At 34.6% G+C, this 23,946-nt stretch overlaps 1 protein-coding gene across 2 annotated transcripts; it reads left to right on the top strand.

Annotated features, from left to right (window-relative positions):
- The first annotated feature begins 16,723 nt into the window (after window positions 1–16,723).
- Window positions 16,724–23,541, top strand: LOC100819004 (squamosa promoter-binding-like protein 14). Of its 2 annotated transcripts, none has more exons than XM_006583634.4 (9): window positions 16,724–17,997; window positions 19,070–19,806; window positions 19,940–20,014; window positions 20,125–20,232; window positions 20,314–20,431; window positions 20,608–20,743; window positions 20,827–20,971; window positions 21,111–21,713; window positions 22,159–23,541. In XM_006583634.4, exons 1-9 carry the CDS (start codon window positions 17,370–17,372, stop codon window positions 22,585–22,587), a joined length of 2,979 nt encoding a protein of 992 aa, XP_006583697.1. In that variant the 5' UTR covers window positions 16,724–17,369; the 3' UTR covers window positions 22,588–23,541. The 2 variants fall into 2 exon arrangements, with proteins under 2 accessions (XP_006583697.1, XP_003530322.1); XM_003530274.5 differs by having other exon boundaries at window positions 18,989–19,806.
- Window positions 23,542–23,946: the final 405 nt, after the last annotated feature.

Raw genomic sequence — 23,946 nt, 5'->3', positions numbered from 1 at the left:
GAATTGAGTGCAAAATGAGTGAGGTAATGCGGGCCAGGGTAGAGTGCGAGTATGCGAGGGAAAAAGATGAAAATTTAGGCGAGATTCAAAGACGGTGTTTATAAAACCCGTCTTTGGATAATGCAATTCAACAACAGTTCACTAAACTCGTTTTTGTAACGTGCAGATGACGTTGTTTTTTACAAAAACGTTGTTAAAATAAATCTCTTATTTACTAAAATGTCATCGCCTCTAAAACAACATCATTTTTGGAACCACAAATGTTGAATGCGCATCGTAGAATACTATTATTTTAGTAGTGACTGTTTTACATTATATATAAATCAATCACAAATTATTATTAACATAACTTAATTATATTTAAAAACTTTGATCATACTAGTATTATGAAATTGTTTTTTTGTCAGAGCATGTTGTATTTATCATATATGATATATATATATATATATATATATATATATATATATATATATATATATATATATATATATATATATATATATATTTAATATGGATGGGGCCGAAGACCAAAAAAGAGAAATTACACCTTGACTAAGTGAGGAGTAGAAACTCCTCTAACATCATATAGAAGCACAAAAGCAAGCTTGAGGGAGCATGATCCAAAAAAGCAAAAGTCTCATCGCTAGAACAAGCCAAATTAAGAGCATCAGCAGCTGTATTAAGCTCCCTATAAACATGCAGCATCTTGACATGCCACTCCAAAGACAAACATCTTTCTAATCTCCTGGATAATGTTGGATCAAGTGGCCTCAGAATAATTAAGAAGGGGGGTTGAATTAATTATTAATGAACATTTACTAATTAAAACTTATCATTCTCAATCTTACTAGATTTAATTAGGCTTTTACTACTAAGTTAAGAAAATAAAGAATAGGAATTGAAACTTAACAAAACTAAAAGTGAAAATTAAAGTGCACAGCTGAAATTAAAGAGTGTAGGGAAGAAGAAGACAAACACAAGAATTTTATACTGGTTCGGCAACAACCCGAGCCTACATCTAGTCCCCAAGCAACCTACGGTTCTTGAGATTTCTTTCAACCTTGTAAAAACCTTTACAAGCAAAGATCCACAAGGGATGTACCCTCCCTTGTTCTCTTTGAACAACCAAGTGGATGTACCCACCACTTGAACTAATTCACAAGAGATGTACCATCTCTTGTTCTCAGTTACAACAACCTAAGTAGATGTACCCTCTACTTGTACCACAAAGGATGTACCCTCCAATGTGTTAAGATAAAGAATTCTCAGGCGGTTAGTCCTTTGAATCTTTGTAAGGGGAAACAAAAGATATCTCAGGCGGTTAGTCCTTTGAAATATTTTGTTTAAGGGAAAGGGAAGAATCAAAAGAATTCTCAGACTGTGTCTTTTTGAATTCTCTTGAAAAGGGAGAACGAAGACCCAAAAGAATTCAGGCGGTTAGTCCTTCGTTCTTTTGGAAAAGGGAGAAGAGAGACACAAAAAGAATTCAGGCGATTAGTCCTTGTTGAATTCTTTTTGGCAAAGAGAGAAGAGAATGAAAAGATATAGCAAACTTTTGTTTTCTGTAGAAGAACAAGGTTTGAAAAACAGAAAACTTAGAAAGCTTTTTGGCAAAGGAAGAAGAAGAAGAAAGATGAGTAGGAAAGGTTTCAAGATTTCTCAAAAGTTGTTCAAATAAGTTCAAAAGGTCTCAAAAGTATCTTTGAATGCAAGTCAAGGTCTTGCTTTTATAGACTCTTCATGTCTGGTCAAGAAAACCATTGGAAGAGTTATAACCTTGAGAAAATCTTTGAGAAAACCATTGGAAGAGTTACATCTCTTGACTTTTTATTCAGAACTTGTCACTGGTAATCGATTACCATAACCATGTAATCGATTACACAATGCATTTTATGAAAGATATGACTCTTCATAATTGAATTTGAATTTCAACGTTCAGATACACTGGTAATCGATTACCAATATATTATAATTGATTACACCATTTAAAAATCATTTGAAACGTTGCAAATTCAGTTAAAAGCTTTTGAAATCAAACTTTATCATTGGTAATCGATTACAGGAAACTGGTAATCGATTACCAGAGAGTAAGTACTCTGGTAACTTAGAAAATTTGAGAAAACTCTTTTGAAAAGCAAAATTGTGCTATGTTTGGTTTTTGAAAAATCCTTTTCAATACTTCCCTTGTGAAGTCTTCTTGATTTCTTCTCTTGAATCTTGAATTCATCTTCTCTTGAATCTTAAAATCAACCTCTCTTGAATTCTTGAATCTTCTTGATTTCTTCTCATGAATCTTGAAATTAATCTTGATCTTGAACTTGTTGACTCAATCTTGAAATCATTCTTTTGGGCTTTTTGTCATCATCAAAACTACTTGATTCATACTTGAATCATCATCATGAAACTTGCTTCTACAGATAAGCCTCTGTTGGATCAAGTGGCCTCAAAATAATTAAGAAGCGGGGTTGAATTAATTATTAATGAACCTTTACTAATTAAAAATCTATCCTTCTTAATATTACCAAAAGTAAAAGCAATAATTAAAGTGCACAACGAAAATTAAAATAGTAGGGAAGAAGAAGACAAACACAAGATATTTATACTGGTTCGACAACAACCCATGCCTACATCCAGTCCCTAAGCGACCTGCGGTCCTTGAGATATCTTTTCAACCTTGTAAAAATCCTTTTACAAGCAAAGATCCACAAGGGATGTACCCTCCCTTGTTCTCTTTGAACAACCTAGTGGATGTACCATCCACTAGAACTGATCCACAAGAGATGTACCATCTCTTGTTCTCAGTCACAACAATCCAAGTAGATATACCCTCTACTTGTACCACAAAGGATGTACCCTCCAATGTGTTAAGACAAAGTTCTCAGGCGGTTAGTCCTTTGAAACTTTGTGAATGGGGAAACAAAAGAATTCTCAAGCGGTTAGTCCTTTGAAATCTTTTGTTTATGGGAAAGGGAAGAATCAAAAGAATTCTCAGACTGTGTCGTTCTGAATTCTTTGACAAGGGAGAAGAGAAACACAAAAGAATTCAGGCGGTTAGTCCTTCGTTCTTTTGGAAAAGGGAGAAGAGAGACACAAAAAGAATTCAGACGGTTAGTCCTTGGCGAATTCATTTTGGCAAAGGGAGAAGGGAATGAAAAAGATGAATATCACAAGTTTTTGAACAAAGAACTTTTCTTGGAAGAGAAAGTTTTGAACAAAAACTTTTAGAAAGATGAAGAAAAGATGAAACCAGAAAGTTCTGAAAGTAATGAAAGAAGATGTTGAAAGATAGAATGATTGAAAGAGATGATTGATCTGATTTAATTGTTTCATGCCAAGGTCACATATTTATAGTTTCTTGATGACTCAAGTCAAAACTTGTAACTCTTGGCAATTCCTTTAAAACTAATTACTTAAAAAGTTATGACTTTTGAAAGAATCTTCAGAAACAAGTCACTTGAAGAAATGTGACTTTTGGAAATGAATTTTTTGAAAACAGTCACTAGTAATCGATTACCATAAAGGTGTAATCGATTACACATCAATAGATGTGACTCTTCTTTTTGAATTTTAAAAATCTTAACGTTTTAAAGCACTAGTAATCGATTACTACAATCTCGTAATTGATTACCAGAGAGTAAAACTCTTTGGTAATGATTTTGTGAAAACTTCTTGTGCTACTCAATGTTTTGAAAAACTTTTTAATACTTATCTCGATTAAGTCTTCTTTTGATTCTTGAATCTTTGAGTCTTGAATCTTGATCTTGATTATTCTTGAATCTTGAATCTTGAATCTTCTTGATGAAACTTTCTCTTGAATCTTTCTCTTGATTCTTGAATTGTTCTTGACTCAATCTTGAAATCATTCTCTTGGGTTTTTTGTCATCATCTTTGTTATCATCAAAACACCTTGAATCAATCTTGATTCATCATCATGAATCAATGAAGTTTGCTTCTACAGCCTCTAGCCAATGGCACCACCTTCAGACTACTCCTTAGAAATGTTGTTGACAACAACTTTTGAGTCAACCTGTAATTCCAGATATCTGATATGCTTGGAAGCAACCACCTTTAAGCTCTCCAAAACTCCCCAAAGCTCTGCTATAAACGCATAAGAATTTTCCAACTTCTTGGTGTACTCCCGCATAATCACCTTTCCCTATGATCACGTAACAAACCCCCACATCCAGCTAATTGGATATCACTTTTCATGGCTTCATCAGTATTAAGACAAGCCTTCCATAGGAAACATCAAATCTATATTCTTCATAGTAGAAGAGGAAGAAACCATATACTCATAAATATTCTTGCCAAGGGGAGAAGGATAACTTGCAAAATTACCTTTAATAACATCCCAGCAAAAAGTAAATCTTGCTCGGCCTTATTTCTCCAAAACCAAAGGAAATAGCAAGTGGTAGCCCACAAATCAGGCTAAGGGATACCATGAGAGGAGTGATTATTGGAGTTCAAATTCCAACTAATCCACTGAGAGAGATCATGCCCAAAGAAATCAGATATGCGCTTAAACTTCACTAGGTGAATCCAAATGGATCTGGCCAGGGAACAATCTCTTATAACATGGGAAATTGTCTCCTCAATATGAGAACATTGAGAACAATTAGGAGATCCCAACCCCCATGAAGCAATACACTTATGGTTGAAAGCCGACCATGAGACATTTGCCAAATAAAAACACAAATTCTCTAAGGAGTATTAAACTTCCAAATTACCTTTCCAGTCCCCATTATGAGGAAGGTTTTGAAAACCATTTATCCTCTTGTAGGCACTCGAAATAGAGAATTACCCCAAGTGATCACCCGACCACAATCTCTTATCAACTTCATCTAAACGTGAAGGGGGAACAATTGGCATAATTCTTTTAATCACATCCTCGGTAAGGAACTGTCTCAACCTACTCAAGTCCCATGACCACTAATAATGACCATATCCCCAACCTTAAGGTTATGCAGATGATCTGGAATAACATTAATAGTGTGTTTGGATGGAGCAATTTAGCAGGAGAATTCATTTTTTCAAGGAATTTAAAATGATTCATGATAAAATAGCTTGTTTGGATACAATATTTGAAATGAGATTTAAGTTTTGGTATTTTTATGAATCATTTTGATTGACTAAAATAGTGGGATTTCAAATTCTCTCAAAAAATAAAGAATTTGAAATTCTTTTTTCAAAGATGCTCACTCTAACTCATGTTCTTGCTTGCGACTCTTTCTCGCTCAACACTCGCAACTACGGGTGACCCAAGTTTTTACGGCTGACATCGACATAAGTTATTTTTTACTGACCTTGGCCGAGGTTTTTTCGGTCATAATTTTTTTGTATGATGTCAACCAAAGCTATTTTTTGCCAATATCAGCTAAAAAAAATTTTAGATGATGTTGGTTAGGGTTATTTTCTCACTAGCGTCAATCATGAGAATTTTTTGCTGATGTCCGCCAAGGATTTTTTTGGCTGTTGTAATCCAGGTTTTCTTAGTTGATGTTGACCAATGGTTTTTTTGGCCAACGTTGGCTAGATTTTTTCTACTGACATCAGTTATGACTAACTTTTGAGTAGGCACCTGCTAAGGTTTTTCAGCCGATGTCAACTAGGATTTTCCAGCCAACATCAATCAAAGCTATTTTTTATCCAATATCGGCTAGGGTTATTTTTCAGCCAATGTTAGCTTGGGTGTTTTGGCTGATGTCAACTAGATTTTCTTAGTCGACATCAGTTAGGAATTTTTTGGCTGACATCGACTAAGGTTTTTTGGCTGACATCAGCCAGAACTATTTCTTAACCACATTAGCTAGGCTTTTTGGTTGATGTTGGCTAGGGTTTCTTCTACTAACACTAGCTAGGTATTTTTGACCGACATCGGGTATGACTCTTTTTAGTCGACATCCCCTAGAGTTTTTTCGGTCGACATTGGTCAGAGCTATTTTTTAGCCAACATCAGTCAAGCCTATTTTATAGCCGATGTTGGGTAGGGTTTTCTGTCCGACATTCGTCAAGGCTATTTTTTAGCCAACTTTGACTAGGGATTTTTTTGTCAACGTTGACCAATGATGTTTTTCAGCTGACATCGGACAGGTTCTATTAGTCGGCATCGACCAAGCTATTTTTTAGCCGATATTGGTAGATTTTTTTGTCAATGCCTGCTAGGATTTTTTAGGCCAACATTGGCTAAAAATAACCTTGGTCAATATCGTTCGAAAAGACCATAGTCGGTGTCGTTCAAACAAACCCTAGCCGACGTTGGTAAAAAAACCTATCCAACATCGATTGAAAAATAGACTCAACCAACGTTAGCCGAAAAATAGCCTTGGCTGACGTCAGCTGACAAATATTTCCGGCATACTTTGACAAAAAAAACCCTATTTGATGTCGACCGAAAAATAGTCATGGTTGATGTCAGTTTAAAAACATCACTGGTTGTGGTCAGGCAAAACAACCTAGTTAAAATTATCAATATTTTGTATTTTTAAATTATTAAAAATTGAAAAAAAATTTAATTAATATTTCAAAATTAGATTGTGTTTGTTTTCTATAAAGTTTAGTATTAAAATTTCATCTATTTAAAATATAAAATTGAAATTTTGCATATGGAGGAAATTGAATTATCCTATCCAAACAAAAAAATTAAAATTGAAGAAATTTGAATTGATTTATCCAAACAAAGCAATTAAAAAATAAAAGCAATTCAAATCAAAGCAATTCAAACCGTAGGCATTTCAAATTTTCAGAAATTTTGAAATTCCTAATCCAAACACAAGGTAAAGGAATTCTTTAACCTAGTATTATCATCTATCCACTTGTCAGACCAAAGGTTAACTGACTGGCCATTACCAATAGCCCACCATTCCTCCTTAGACAAAAAGGGCCACACCTTAGCAACTCCTTTCCAAAGAGGGGAATCATTAACTTTGAATTCAAAGACCAATTGATTTGGATCTCTTATGGCATTTTTTTCCCTTAACACCTACTTCCAAATACTAGATTCCCCAGATCTTAGAGCCCATCCAAGTTTCATAATACAAGCCGTATTCATGTCAATCAAACGGGTCATGGCTACACCTTCATTAACTTTGGGAAGAGTTAAAACATTCCAATTAACATCATGGACTTTTCTCTTATCAAGTGCGTCCCCCTAAATAAAAGTTCTCTGCATTTTCTGAATTTCCTGAATAATATTTCTAGGAATGAACATGGACATCATAAGATAGATGGGAACAACTTCAATAACATATTCAGTCCGAGTCATTCGCCCACTTGAGTGAGCTGAGAAGTTTTCCACCCAGATAACTTAGAAGTCACTTTCTCCAGCAGATAATTGAAGTCCCCTTAGGTGATTTACCTAATAAAGGTGCCCCTGTATATCTACCCAAGGCTCCTACCTCTTTAAACCCAGACTGATTAGCAAGGTCTGCCCAAAGCTGAGAAAAAACATTTTTTGAGAAATAAATACTCGTTTTCTCTGCACTTATCACTTGGCCAGACATTTTACATAAAGTATCTAAAACTCCCAGCACCTGTTGTATGTTAGAATTTGAAGCTTGGCCAAAAAGGAGCAAATCATCATCAAACATCAAATATCATAGGCCCGTGTCTTCCAGCACACATAGGATTCGAAAGACCAACATCAACGTGATGTGATATCAAATGAGATATTTTATCCATACGCAAGAAAAAAAATTGTAACATCCCTAATTTTTACATTAGCGTTTTACTTATTATTTCAAAAATATGCAATGTAACACCTTAAAATAATGGTTACTTATACTCTTTAAAACCACCTTTCTAAACATCTTTAAAAGCAAAAGAAAAGCATAGAACAAAAACTTTTTATAACCTTGTAACCAAAACACTCCAAAGTAGGGTAAATTTTTTGCGGAATTAAAGCTTAAATATACTCCTTCACAACTTTCCGTTTAACAAATATGTCAAAGTTTAAAAAGAAGTAACTCATACATTCAAATTCGTATTCAACATAAATACGTACAAAACATGGTTCCATTTTAAACCACACTCAATATAAAAAAATAACATTGAAATTTAAGATATATATATATATATATATATATATATATATATATATATATATATATATATATATATATATATATATATATATATAAAGGTCCAAGATGAGCCTCCATGGTCACTTATAAGCAAATAAGTATCCAAGGTAACTAGTAAATAAATAAGATGACTGAACACAAGTTACTAAAACCTAGGTTTACTCATATCAATACACAAAAGTGGAAAAACCTAAGTCTTAGAGAAGTCATTTATCCAAGCTTTGTGGAATAATTGTGCTATCAAGAAGGTATATGTTAGACAAAAGTGAACCCACCAACAAGAACCTTGTCAATAACTCTCGGAGGGATCCTCCTACACTCAAAGATGTTAACCTACAATCAGAGATATGCCCTAATGCTCATCATTCGAACTTGAAAATGTTGGTTTAAGGGGTGAGTCATTTGCTCTCTTAGAAGCCATAAACAAAGAAATATCAAGCATCAACCCACACAACCACTACATGTGGTTTATTAACAAACAACTCTCGCGGTAGCCTAACCGTATATCTATCACACATTTTATATATCTTGGGCCTAGCCTGCCATTAAGCATCTCTCGCTTTAATGGTCTTACAAACTACTTTAGATGACAGTTGGAGTTCACATTTTGCCCAGTACAAGTGATACTCTTCTCTCAAGCATGGATATGACTCTATTTTAGTCAGGAATGTCAAATAAGGCCCGTGAGTCCCTCACGCTAATTGGATCTATTATCCTTACTCGGGTTATCACCGTTCTTCATTAGCCCAGGTTCCTTTGAACCATTAGGACCATCTCCCAATATAAATTGTGTTTGCATCTTTTTTGTAACCATTTAACTCTTATATTTTTCTTACTTAAGTTTTTTAACATTTTTGTGTCTATATTTTGTTTTGTATCATTGTGTAATTTTTTTAATTGTGATTAAAAAATAAAAGGGTATTTGCAACACACCTAAATCTCTTGTTTGAATTGGACTAAATGAATCTATTTGTGAAAAGTTTTAATTTGTGTCTAAAATCAATTTGAAACCAATCCCCCCTCTTCTTGGTTTGTATTTCCATACACCATTATTTCTAACATGTTGTAACCCTTCATCTCACAATTATTCCTTAATTATTCTATTTCTTTATTTTATAAAGAGTTTTAATCAATTTAATTTTCGTAATCATGTAAAGTTGAGAAAACCTTAATTAAAATTTTAGTGATTTTTTTTAAAAATTTTCATTAGTTATTTTCTAAATTAAAGTCAATACCGCTTAGAAGATAAAACCTTTTATATGTATTTTTGTAAAGAAAATGTAATGCAATTTTGATTAGAAGAATACTTCTTTTAAAAAATAAAAGCAGAATAAAATAAGTGAACTATATCATATTACAATATATATAAATATGCATAAGTGCGTATGCACATAAGGTACTAAGTTTTGGAAACGAAGAAATAAATCAGAGTACATATACAACCAAGTCACTAGAATACATGTGATAAAAATCTGATGACTGAAATGTACATGTAAAAGTCTGAAACCTAGGCCTACCTATACAAGTACATAAAAAGGGAAACACCTAGTCTTAGAGCAATCATCACTAAACCCAACCCTAGAAAGGCCATGTCGGATAAAGATGATGAGTATGCTGACTGAGGGACATACTTTGACACATCGGATGAAGATGATAAGTATGTCTACAGAGGAACATACTCCGGCTCTACCATCTGATCCTAAACAAAAGCATAAGAAGGAGTCTTCCCAGTTCATCAAACAAACATAGAAATACTTTAACAAGCCAAACACAAACTATTACCCACGGTGATCTATCGGATGTGGTTATCTATCGGATTTCATTTGAATCCTAGCGTTTCCTTTACTATCTTTACATATATTTCTCACTAGCCAGTTGTCATTGGAACTCCCAAAACTCAGTGGTTTTTTATGCGTAAAAATAGTACTCGCATAAGGACAAGTGTACCCTATGCAATAATAACAGTAGATTAAAAGTCCGAATATTGAATCCTAGACACCAGTTGTATTCCAAAAATAGTCAAAATTATTAAACTAAACAGTCAATATAATTGAAAGAAAATTGAAGTATTTTTATGGTTTTTATTGTAAGAAAACAAATTAACTATTACAAAAGAGAGATTTAAGTGATATTAAAAGCGATCATGGATTATGATTCGCTAGTACCAATTTTCCCTTAATTATCTATACCTAAAGTCAACCAAAGCCTATGATCAAGGTCTAAGGATGCTCTTTGTCTTAAATCAATACTCCAATGATTGTAGACATTAATTTAATTCAAAGGATATAATCAAAATCAAGGATGATCAATTATGGATTCATTAATTTATCGGAGATTACCCAAACAGTTTGATTATACAATTTGGTGTAAAACATTCTCTACTTAGGTTTACTAAACATACGCAGATAATCACCATAGTATATTCAATTAAGCATAAGAATGATCAATTCCTAAATAAACAATAAAAATAAGGAAGAGAGTTAATTAACATAAAATACTAAGGAATTCCATTAAGAACAGAGAAAGAAGTCCAATTGAATAATTACATCATAAACCCTGAACTAGGGTGACTAGTCGCTCATGATCAAAATACAATTAGAAAGCCTATATGAAATTAGCATAGACATACCAACAAGGGAAGAATGATGATCATAATTCATCCTTACAGTGTTGTCTACGCTTCACAACCCTCAAAACCCTCAAAAGTGCTCTATAATTCATAAAATAGGCAAAAAGATTCCCAAAATTCATAGATTTGGCCCTCTTTATAGGTTTCTAAGGATGATTACTCGAACTAGGCGTAGTATAGTTGTACTAAAATCCACTACAACCGTGATCAGAAATTGTGACCTTGAAGCTCTAGGATGTTGTGGAATGACTATTGTCATCATGGTGCGGACTACGAATGTAGTGAATTCACCACGGTTATTGTCGGAAGGTTGACATTGTTCAGAAAAGGAGTCATCATATTACCATGGTCGTATTGCTTACCACGGTCATGTTGAATGTACTATGGCTGTGGCTAAGTGACAAAATTTTCAAATCTTCATATAAAAATGCAAATTTCAATTCTTTTCACTCAATTGAGCAACTATGCTTTTGCAAGACAAAACTAGCATCCAAATGTGAGTTCTGACAAGAAAATGCATGAAAATGACACAAAATATTCCTTTAAAAGTGGTTTGTCAGTTTTACACATTTAAGTTAGGATGACTGTTGGGAGTACACATTTTCAACATGGTACAATGATAAGCTCTCGCCAATGAACGATTTCTCATATTTTTGTCAAGGTTGCCAAGACAGCTATGTGATCTACCATCACAACGCTAAGTCGTACCCTCCAAGGTCAAACAACCTTACGATCATCTCCCAAGTACCAATTATGGTCATCCACTACTCTAAGAATTGACTCCTCAACAACTCTCTTTACTAAAAAAAAGTGTATTTTCTTGGTCATGGTGGGGTTCTACTGTCTTTAGTACTGGACAACAACAAACTAGCATATGAGGTTAAGACATCGCTCGTAGCTCCATAATCACGTCTTTTTAAGGACCCACGTCCTCTTTAGCACTCTAGGTGAGCATTGTCATTCGACCTTCACTTCACAATCTCCGTTGTTTTCATAGCTAGAATGCCCCACATGATTTTCTTCGTCTTGCACTTTCCATGTCTCATCATGCACTTGCATTTTCATACATGTATCTCAAAATTATGCTAACATTACTAGACAAATTTTGTCGTCACAAGTACTTGAAAATCAATCGTATCACACAAACAATCACATGCATACACAAATTTTTTAGTGCTCGAGGTTCACACTCCCCTCGGTCTCCAATTTAGTTAAATTAAATTAAAGACATCATACACACAAACTAGCATTTTCCCATAATTCACACTTTCTGGGTTTTCCAATTTAACTTAAGACAGTAAACAACCATTTCATGATAATCCATACAACAATTTACACACCTAGCACAAAATAACAAGTCAATTTCATTAATAAATAATAAAGCTCAAAACCCAAGTCTATTAGAAAATATGACATAAACATGCTCCAATTAGAATTAGCAAATTATTTTTAACACAATTTTTTATACATAGAAATTAAGTATCCTTTGTATTTGGAGTTTTTCTAAAGAATTACAGAGCCAAAAATGTAAGGAAAAGGGTAAATGCATTCTCCAACTCAAATTCTACACAACCAAAATTTCATCAACACAAATTCCATACATCAAAATTAACTTCTAAAGAAACAAGCTATCAATAGAGGCAACAAGAATTGCTATGGTTTTCTCCTCCCAAAGACAATTGTGGGTTTGAGTTCACAAGGAAGAACTCCCCTTACCTAGGTTCCAAAGCACAAGAGAGAGAGAGCGAGAGGAGAGAGGGGGGGGGGGGAGTGAAGATGACCAAATGTGTGACTTGGGTGGCCTCCAAGCTTGCATGCAATGGAGAATTTCCAATTTCCATTCTTCCTCCTCAAGCATTCTTGTCTAGCACAAGGGAAGAGAGAAAATGGTGACTTCTCTTTGTGTGCGTGTTACGTTTGTCTAAGAGAATGAATGAGAAATGGTGAGATGGGGTGTGGTGGCGGTGAAAGAGATGTGGGTAGGGTAGTGGAAAACAATTGTCAACTTGGTTTAAGGAAATGAGACATGTGCCTAGCTAGGTGTTAAGCTTAGGAGACTTTAGGGTTTAGGTGTCATGTAGTTAGGGTTTAAGGTTTTAGGTACCTCGAGTTTAATTTACATAGTGTAATTTTACATTGTGATTATAGTACAATGCAATTAATTTTATAAACTTGTATAATAAAATATATACTTAATTGATCAATTAAAATTTCATCTGCAAAGAATTATTTATTGGCAAAATTTTATGAGAACCAAATTAATATGCAACTTTAGAATTTAAATAAATTCAACCAACATACAAAGAATTTAATTAGTTTAGAACATTGTAATAAATATTTAAATACAAAAGTACAAACAATTCAATTACAAACTAATTTAATTACAACCAAATAGTTCAAGAAATAATCATAGAGAAATTAACTACAGAGATATGTGTGTGTGTGTGTGTGATTTTGTAAACTTTTCAACTTAACCATTATTAAAAAATACCCATTCTATTTATTTTCCTTAATTACTTTGTGATTACTAACTATAATTAATTATTCAACCCACATCATTTTTCATTAAAAACAAATAAAGTTTAAATAAATCCTAACCAAATCACATATGTGTGTACTTATTGGGTTGTTACAAGTGTCATCTAACATCCTCTCGTACGTACCAAGAAAATTGTATGTTCTATGATCTTGAAAGGATGACCCTTAGTGAGGAGTTGTCTTAAGATGATTGGATGGCTATAGGCAGTAACAATGAGAAAGTTTGTCGGATTAAAGGCCTTGGGGAAATGGTGTGAAGTTGTGACAACTTGACTGAGGTTGTAAGTCTAGTTATGATTGATGGACTCATGTAAAACAACTTGGCATTCCTGACAAAAATGGGGCTTTATCTATGGTTGGTGAGAGCGTCATGTCAATTATACCAAACTAGGATGTGTACTCTGAATTGTTATCCCACTAATTTGCATAAAATCATTAGGACCTGAGAGGGGTAGTGGAAGTAGAGGCCCAAAATGTGTAAAATGTTGTGAGATAGATGTTCAGACTATGGTTAACTTGAGTGTTGTCCACTAGTATACCACACGTGGTGACTGTGTAGGTTGTATGGGAGTAATGAGTCCATTTTGTTTGTGGCTATCGAGAGGGACAGAAGATTCACTCCTATGTTTTCCATTTTTTAGAGAAAGAAGAATAATCTTGTGTGAGTGACGAAGATGGTGTGGATGAGCTACATTAAGTGTCTTAGGTGTAATGGACATGATAGAGAAAGAGAAGGATTTTCCTTAGGATGCCTCATGTTTTCAGTTGGGATGGGTTTTATATTGTTCTTATTGATTGAGTCACTACTTTGAGTTTTAACCTTTTCTTGTAATGAAAAAATGACCAATTAATTAGGGTTTCATTATCATGATGTATATTATTTTTATTATAAGTGACTCAAATGTATAATGTGTTAAATTTCAAGGAGGTAAATGCATAAGTAATTATGAGTATGAGATTTGTGTAATGATGGATAATATGATATTTTTAGTTAATGAAGTTCTATTAAGTTCTAATGGTGTGTCAGGGATATGATGTTTTGACAATTCAAGTTTAATTTATTAAGAGATCTATTTCACCAATGGGGGCTTTAAAATGGATGATAAGTTAATAAGGATGATTCCTTCTTGAAGTAAAGAATAATAATGCTTTAAAGTAAAAAGGAAACAATGAAAATAAAACCAGTGTAATGGAGGGTATTATAGAAACCGATTAAGAGTCAAACCAAAATTGATGAAAATGATATAAAATTGGTGTAGAGAATCGGTTTGAACTAATACTTTTTTTAAAATATATTTTTTAGTTTTCATATTTAAGCTAAAATATTTTGAAGATAGGTAAAATCACAATTAGTAAGGTTGGTATAAATTATTTTATCCATTATTATTAATTTTTTTTCTTATAAAACATATAATTTAGTCATTTATATTAATTTACATTTTACATATCTTAATTTCTTATAATTTTATATTATACTCATTTGCAATTTTGTTTTTTTATTCGATATGTAATATTATTATTGTTGATTGACATTGTTGTATTTTATTAAAATTTAAACCTAAGTATTAAGATATTGATGTACATTTTTATTTTTACTTTGAATGTTAAGAACCTACAAATTGATATTTTTATTTTTTGTTTTAGTGTTATCAAGGTATTATTATTATTATCATTATTATTATGATTATTATTATGATTATTATTATTCATACCAATTCGATTATGGTTGAACCATTAAACCTTAAATTAAGGCTTTGGCCGGTCCAGTTTTGAAAATATTATCCTATACTCCCTAATTATTGAGATAAATCCTAAATCTCTTGTGACGTGAAATCTTTTGATGAGATTCATTTTAATGAAGCGAGGAAACATAAAGTTATCACGTTTTCTTTGTTTTTGGTCTTTCTTTCAATTTTTTTGACACAAAGAATGTATACATATTGAGAGTTACTATTTTTTTTTATTAAATAGAGCTTAATATCTAGAATTATAAGGTCTAATAATTATTTATGATATAAAATTATATATTCATTTTTTTTACAACACTTTCTTTAGTTAGTTAAGAAGGCCAAGATGGTTATCTAGTATTTTTTTTCTATCCTCCTTCAAATGCAATTCAAATTGAAGTATTTTTGAACACTGAATAAGAACATGTGTTGTGTGCATTTGAGGGGATAAATACCTGAGAGATTTACATCAATGAATCATAAGCAATCATACAAGTGAACTTAACACCACACTTTAACTCAAAATATTAAGACTTAGTTTATAAGTCTTTCTTTCACTTATATGTTGCTCAACTTTTTTATTTTTATCCAATATAGAACTTCACCTTCATACTTGTACTCTAACAATAATATTTCTCTCAAGTGTGAGTTTCTTTCACATGACAGTTTTCCCCTCAAGTGGAAGTCATTTTCAATCTACGAGAACTCAATGACAGTCCTTAGAACTCAACCGTGGTTATCTCACTCTGTCTAACCATTGCTGTCAACATGCTCTAGTGGCTTGTGTAGCTACTTTCTCCCATTTCATGACTTCAAGACATGTCGTCTGATTTTTCATGCATGAACTCACCCGCTAAAAAGACTTTTGATATAAAAGATTTTCATGTTCAATGATCCACTATCAATTCCATTTTACTCATTTGAGCTAATCACCAAGTCAAGTCGTTAATTTTGATAGCAATTATTATACATTTGAAAGGATAAACACCAAAAAGATATACACCAATAGATCATAAACAACCACATAAATAAACTTGACACCACACTTTAAATCAAAACCTTAAAACTCAATATTTACGAGTCTTTCATTCACTTATATTTTTCTTAACTTTTTTATTTTTACTTAATATGAAACTTCATCCTTACAACATTACTCCAACAAAACATCTTTCCCGGTAGTGCAACTTTTTTTTTTTTGACCCAACCGCCTTTTTCTATATACAAACAAAATAAAGTTGAGCTAACGAAAGGATTAGATCCAAACCCATACTAATCCAGTCTATATACAATTTTATCTGTAAGCAGTGAGAATGTATTTAATTACCCAAAGAAATACAACAATTAAAAAAGGGATTTCCGTACCAAAGCCACAATTCTTCAACCATTAAACGCGTTAATTTCAATATTTTCAATCATACACACTAGCCACTTTACATGTACGGCGCCCATGCCTCAAGATAATTTGTTTTCCACGATAATTTTGATATATAATCGCTGGCCTACCCAAATCAAACCAAAGACAATACGCTACAACGAAAAAGGCTCAAGAGCGAACCGAACCCGTGAGCAGCGAGTATGGTATTATTATTATGGATGACATGACATGATGGGATAGCGATACGACAAAATAAAGCAATCAATAATCCAAAGACTAAATACATTGCTGTGAGGTTTCACTACATTATATATATATATATATATATATATATATATATATATATATATATATATATATATATATATTTGTATGTAATTTTTTAACATAATAAACATGTTTAATTTTTAAAGTATACAAAATTTCTTGAATTAATTACAATCATACATTAAATTAAATCTCTAATTCGGTAAATTACAAATAATGATCTTTAAGAAAAAAGAAAAAGCAAAGAAAACAATAAGAGCAGTGGAATTCCCATCACATCCCTCCATCTTAAAAGTGGTGCCACTGTTACGTTACAGACCCCTTTACCTGAAAAGCAAAACCCAAAGCACTCGTACGGAACCCTCTAGTGGGGACTGCCAAAACGAAACCTCTTGGATTCTTCTATAGTCGGCTCCTTCTATAATCCCAAACCCCCCTCAAAACTCACTCTATCTACCACTTCTGCCACTCCCACCCTCCAACAACAAAGACTTGACACGATTACACAAAGTTAACAAAGCACAACACATCCCTTGCAAGAAAGAAACCTAAAAGCCAAAAAAAAAAGGAAAAGAAAAGAAAAAAAACCTGAATCCTCTTGGACTCTCTCAGCTCTCAGATCTGAGTTCCAGAAATTAAGGATTCCCTTTACTTTCCCTTCTCCTCATGGATCTTTTTCTTTCAATTTTAGATAAATAAATCACAAAAAAAAATCAAAGATCCTTTTTTCCTATTTTTTTTTGCCGTTGAAAAAAATGGAAAAGGTGGCTCCGCCTCCGATTCTGATGCACCGGAAGCGCGATCTATCGTACGACATCGTTTCGGCGGGTCCGAACGAGAGCTGGAGGTGGGAGTGGGACAGCGTGCGTTTCGCAGGAAAACCACCGCCGCCGCCACCACTGTCCCCAAACAACGACGTCGTTTTCGAGGCGGAAAGTGTCGTTCCTCCTCTACAGTTAAAGCTCGGAGGAACAACAAGAGTGAATAACAATAACATCAATATCAACGTTAGCAACAAGAGAGTTAGGTCGGGGTCCCCCGGAACGGCGTCGTATCCGATGTGCCAGGTGGACAACTGCAGGGAGGATCTGTCGAAGGCGAAGGACTATCACCGGAGGCACAAGGTGTGCGAGGCTCATAGCAAAGCCTCGAAAGCGCTTCTCGCGAATCAAATGCAAAGATTCTGCCAGCAGTGTAGTAGGTTTCACCCGCTCTCGGAGTTCGATGAGGGGAAGCGGAGCTGCCGCCGGAGACTCGCCGGACACAACCGGCGCCGGCGGAAGACGCAGCCGGAGGATGTTACCTCGGCGACTCCCGCGCCTGCTGCCGCCGCGAATTTGGAAATCTTCAACTTGTTGACTGCTATAGCTGGAGCTTCGCAGGGTAAGACCAAGTCTTGTTCATTTGTTTTTTAGTTTAATAGAGTTCTATTATAGAAATATTTTTCTATTGTGAAATACAAGAAAATTGGATTCTAAATAATTGTTTTTTTATAATGTTTTTTTTTTTTGCTTTAAATAAGTTAATTCTAGTTCAATTCAATTGGAATAATAATGATAACATCACGTATTAAAGGAGTATTTATTTCATGAATAGTTAGATTTTTATCTTGAAGCTGTGAGAAGTAATTAGGGTAAACTGCTTAATTTTCAGTCAAAACTAATCTTTGTTTCTCTAATTTAAAAACACTGATTTTGGTCTTATTTACTATGATGGGTGGATTTCTGCCCTCACCCTACGATGTTTTTTTCTTTTGTTTGGTTGGATAGAAAATGAAAAAAAAAATGATTTTATAAGACAAAAATTTAAACTTTTTTTCCCTTTAATTTTCTCTTCAATTTAAATTTCAAAATTTTCTTTCCTCCCTACCAAACATAGGGGAAGTTTCATAAAGAGGATCTGAATTTAATCAAATTGATGATACGAAAACCAAATGATTGTTTGAGGCATATGGACTAAAGTCAATTTTGATTGAAAATTGAGGGACTTAAAACACAGTTTACTCAAATAAATAATTAATTTTTCGAATTAAAACCTGATTAATCTAAAACGTGCTGAATAGTTGTTTCATAGGGTTTTGGAGTGTTAATTATGAATAAAACAGTTGTTGTTTTTTTTTCTTTTTATGTTAGTTAAGAAAACATGTTTTTTTTTCCAGAATAAACTGATGTGAAAAATTAGATTAAATAATTAATTTTAAGTTTTTGAAAGAACTTGTGCAAAAAAGAAGCAATTAATTGTAGAAATAATGACTTGTTTATCAGGAAAATAAGCCAAAACCATCATACCCTTGTTAATTATGGTTTTTCCTTTCTAGTGTAAAACAAGCATGCACTAAGTTTGTTTGTGTTGGGATGATTATTGTCACGTGTAGGAAAATTTGAGGAAAAAAGGTCACAAGTTTCGGATAGAGAGCAGCTTGTTCAGATTCTCAATAAGATACCTTTGCCTGCAGATCTTGCAACCAAGTTGCTGGATGCTGGGAGTGGTAATGTTAATGGGAAAAAGGATCATGTGCAATTGCAGACACCATCATCCTCCTATCAATGTCACGAGTCTCATGACCTACTGAACCACACCCCGGCTGCCCCGTTAACTATGGACTTGCTTGCTGTTCTTTCCACCACTCTTTCTGGGGGTTCTGCCCCTGATTCCAGTGCGTCACCCTCTCAAAACCGCAGCTGCAGCAGTGATGGTGGCAGTGCTGACCAGACGAGACAACAGCAATTCTTTTCGGTTGGTGGAGAAAGAAGCAGTAGCAGTTCCCAGTCTCCAGTTGAAGATTCAGATTGTCAAGAAGTTCGAGTTAATTTACCACTGCAACTCTTTAGCTCCTCTCCGGAAGATGACAGCCTGCCTAAACTAGCATCTTCTAGAAAGTATTTCTCGTCTGACAGTAGTAACCCTGCTGAAGAGAGATCGCCATCGTCTTCTCCTCCTATTGTGGAGATGCAGTTTGATTTGCAGGATGGGGCTAGAGGTCTCAAGCCAGAGAGTATATCCTCTGGAAGAGGAGTTAATGCAAATAAGGAAGCCAGCCAAAGTCATAGTTCTAATATCTCTCTTGATCTATTTAAAGGGTCAAATAACTGGATCCAACAACCTAGTTCACTTCAGAGTGTTCCATTCCAAGCTGGGTATACATCTTCGGGCTCTGATCATTCACCTCCCAGTTTGAATTCAGATGCTCAGGTAGTTAGTTTGCGATTTACAGTCCCATGTTTTTTTTACTTAATTTGTATGTTGCTTTATCTGTATTGTATTTAAGCTTAGCTTAGGGTAATTAATCTTCTGAGATTGAATCTATTTTGTGCTTTTCCAACAGGATCGCACTGGGAGAATAATGTTTAAACTATTTGACAAGCATCCCAGCCATTTCCCAGGAACACTGCGAGCACAGGTGTTTGCACTTTCCTTTAAAATTTGATCTGGCAAAGTTATTTTTATTAATGAAATGTCCTTTTGTCAAATGTGAATATATCATGTGTTAATAACTTTTTATTTTTCTAGATTTACAATTGGCTATCCAATAGGCCATCAGACATGGAGAGCTACATACGGCCTGGTTGTGTGGTCCTATCAATTTATGCTTCAATGTCTTCTGCTGACTGGGAGAGAGTAAGTGAACTGCCGTGATGTATATTTTGCAGCTTTTACAATTCTATCTTGCTGATTGCTTGCACATTGTGTTTTGTGCAGTTAGAAGAAAACTTCCTTCAACATGTTCATTCTTTAATTCAAAATTCAGATTCTGATTTTTGGAGAAATGGAAGGTTTCTGGTTCATTCTGGCAGTCGGTTAGTTTCACACAAAGATGGTGAGTACCATAACTAGTCCTGATCTGTGACTGTGGTCTATCTCTTTTTATTTTAAATTGAATATTATTATGTTGAAAGCTTTGCTCTTTGGACTATTTTTCTTCTTCCATAAATTGGATATAGCTGGATTTCTCATATCAAGGGGTTGAATGATCCATTTCATCTGAAATTCCAGGGAAGATTCGCATATGCAAACCATGGAGAACATGGAAGTCTCCAGAGTTGATATCTGTGTCCCCTTTGGCAATTGTTAGTGGACAGGAAACCTCTATTTCATTGAAGGGTAGAAACTTGTCAACTCTTGGCACAAAGTCAGTATCGATTTCCCATTTTGGATGTTGTGACATGCTTATTTCTGGTCTGTTTTCCTAATATTTGTCCCTCATTTTTGCAGGATTCACTGTACAGGTACTGGCTCTTATGCATCAGCAGAAGTCATAGGTTCTGCACATTCTGGTGTGATGTATGATAAGATAAAGTTGAGTGGTTTTAAAGTTCAGGATGTATCGCCTGGTGTTCTGGGTCGCTGTTTTATTGAGGTAGATTTCTATATTGTATAATCTTGCATTTTATAACCATAGCTAACTGTGTGCTTGCAGACACATGTATGTCTAGAACAATTTTAATGTGTTAATGTGACATATGCTAATAAGATGTGTGACTTATTTTTATGATCAGGTTGAAAATGGTTTCAAGGGTAACAGTTTTCCAGTGATAATAGCTGATGAGACCATTTGCAAGGAATTGAGACCACTTGAGTCTGAATTTGATGAGGAGGAAAAAATATGTGATGCCATTTCAGAGGAGCATGAACATCATTTTGGAAGGCCGAGATCAAGGGAGGAGGCTTTGCACTTCTTGAATGAGCTTGGCTGGCTGTTCCAAAGAGAAAGATTCTCTTATGTGCATGAGGTTCCATGTTATTCACTTGACAGGTTCAAATTTGTACTCATATTTGCTGTGGAAAGAAACTGTTGCATGCTAATCAAAACCCTTCTGGATGTGCTGGTTGGTAAACACTTGCAAGGGGAATGGTTGTCAACGGGGTCAGTGGAGATGTTGAATGCAATCCAACTCTTAAATAGAGCAGTGAAAGGAAAATACGTAGGCATGGTTGATTTGCTCATCCACTATTCTATACCAAGCAAAAATGGTACATCCAGGAAATATGTATTTCCACCAAATCTTGAGGGTCCTGGTGGTATTACACCCTTGCACTTGGCGGCATGCACATCTGGTTCTGAGAGTGTAGTTGACTCTTTAACAAGTGACCCACAGGAGGTAAGTTTTTTCTCCCTATTCTAGTACTATATGCCTTATGGAAGAAATGACACGTCAGTTGTTGTCCTAAGTAACAGAAGGAAAAAAAAAAATTGGGTTACACAGACACAGGTTCCTGTGGTAGTTATTGTGGGTAAATATCACTTGTTCTTTTCCTTGATGGCAGTGGTACTGGGGATTTTCTATTTTGGACCTCAAGTAAATGCATATTTCTCTAGCTGTGATGTGTCTCTACTAGTCCTGGCCATGTATTTGTGTTGTTTTCTTGTTTTTAAGGAAAGGGGGCAAGGGGAGATGGCATATTGAAAACTAAAATATATAATAGTTGAATTACTGTGTTGTTTGCACTTTAGCATACTTTTTACCCTCAACTGTATGGTTATATTTCTCAACCTTCATTCCTTGTATTCAATTTTAACTTGTGTGTTCTTTGTGCTTGCTATAGATTGGTTTGAAGTGCTGGGAATCCCTTGTGGATGCAAACGGACAAAGTCCACATGCCTATGCCATGATGAGGAATAATGACTCTTATAATGCGCTGGTCGCCCGTAAACTTGCTGACAGACAAAGGGGTGAAATTTCGGTAACAATTGCAAATGCAATAGAGCAACAGTCACTGAGAGTGGAGCTTAAGCAAAAGCAAAGTTACTTAGTCAAACGAGGTCAGAGTTCTTGTGCCAAGTGTGCGAATGCAGAAATTCGCTACAACAGAAGAGTTCCAGGTTCACATGGTTTGCTTCACCGCCCCTTTATTTATTCAATGCTAGCTGTTGCAGCTGTTTGTGTATGTGTTTGTGTGTTCTTCCGTGGTCGCCCTTTCGTAGGCTCAGTTGCTCCCTTCAGTTGGGAAAATCTGGATTATGGCACAATGTAATGCTGCTGGTGGGATACCCAATTGTTCGTTTTTTTCCCCTCATATGGAAAAACTGCTTCTGTGGGAAAATGGGGAATTTTGTGTCAAGAGCCCAATGTAAACATATCATGTGGTGATGTAGAGTTGTGGAGAGATGTTAGGCAGATCCGGGAGAAACAACAAAGTATGGCTGCCTTGTGTATAGAGATTCTGACTTGAATGCTGCATATTTTCTTTAATGCCTGAGTTTAAGGATATAACAAGCTATGACCTGAATGTTTATCGATTGGTGTTGGAAGTTCTGAGTAGGGGAAATCTTCAGCTTTTTTGGCCTGATTAAACTTGACATTCCAAATTTAAGTTGGAATGGAATGTGGAATTGTGGCCACAAAGCACAAACAATTATGAAAGCAGTAAGCATTGGGAATAAAGAGAATTGTGGTGAGTAAATGTTGGTTATTGCTGGTGAAGGTCAATACCTGGGTTCGTTGCCTCCTTCCCAACACGATAAACCAATAAAAGTTCCATGCTTTATTTTTCCGGTTAATTGTTCTGTTATTTTAAGTCAAAGTTACAAGTCCAAGGTGTTCTGATGCATTAGTTTTCGACACTGTAAAGTTTGATTTGAGGTTACTGATCATAGGGTAGACCATATTATTATATGATTAAAAAGTGTAATATATTTCAAGTTATATCTGATTTAATTAACGTTTCAGATTCGTTTTCTGTTTGTTCCGAGATTCAGATTGTTATCCCGTCAGCCTACTACATCCTTCCAATGCAAGACGTTCAAGTTAGTGGGACACTAGGGGTGTGCAATGAGAAATGATGAATGCTTGACTAGTCAAGAGTTTTTTTTTTATTTCTATCAGTGTTTATTTTCTGTGACTCGTAGTTTGGTGTAACTGATAACAGAGTCCGAGGGAGTAACTGATGCATTTATGTATGTATAATAGATAATGAGATCTTCCGTTAGATTTCAGAAACTGTTAGAAGCAGGATTGAGGGTTTGCTACTAACAGGTCCAGCACATTTTGTAGATGGTTGAGAAGATTTTGTTGGAAAAGATAAAATAAACTTTTGTTATTTTTATATTTTGAGGGTTAGTCCTATAGCTTCTGACTGGAGGGATATTTTGCTTTAAAAAAAAAAAGAAGATTTAGGGTTTGCTTGAATAGTTATGCACCGTAGATTGCCAATGTCCCTTGACCATGAGAGTGAAATTGGCGAGATTTACGTTCTAACGTGTCTTGGAAAGTGAGAAACGCGTAAAACCATCGAACTATTGATATCTTGGATGGACATGGTCCATGTGATGGGTTCGGAACACTTTCTCCTCTTTACACTTCATCCTTTTTTAAATTGGGAGTGTCTTCGTTT

The sequence above is a fragment of the Glycine max genome, chromosome 7 (genome assembly GCF_000004515.6).
Source record: "Glycine max cultivar Williams 82 chromosome 7, Glycine_max_v4.0, whole genome shotgun sequence".
In the NCBI taxonomy this organism is placed as follows: domain Eukaryota; kingdom Viridiplantae; phylum Streptophyta; class Magnoliopsida; order Fabales; family Fabaceae; genus Glycine; species Glycine max.
Note: the sequence above shows the minus strand (reverse complement) of the source record. Positions and strands in the feature narration are given on the sequence as shown.

Coding starts and splice junctions, on each gene's coding strand:
- LOC100819004 (XM_003530274.5), top strand. CDS start 17,370: ATGGAAAAGGTGGCTCCGCCTCCGATTCTGATGCACCGGAAGCGCGAT. Junction 19,807..19,939: donor GTTTGAATTCAGATGCTCAG/GTAGTTAGTTTG, acceptor CTTTTCCAACAG/GATCGCACTGGGAGAATAAT. Junction 21,714..22,158: donor TAACAAGTGACCCACAGGAG/GTAAGTTTTTTC, acceptor TGCTTGCTATAG/ATTGGTTTGAAGTGCTGGGA.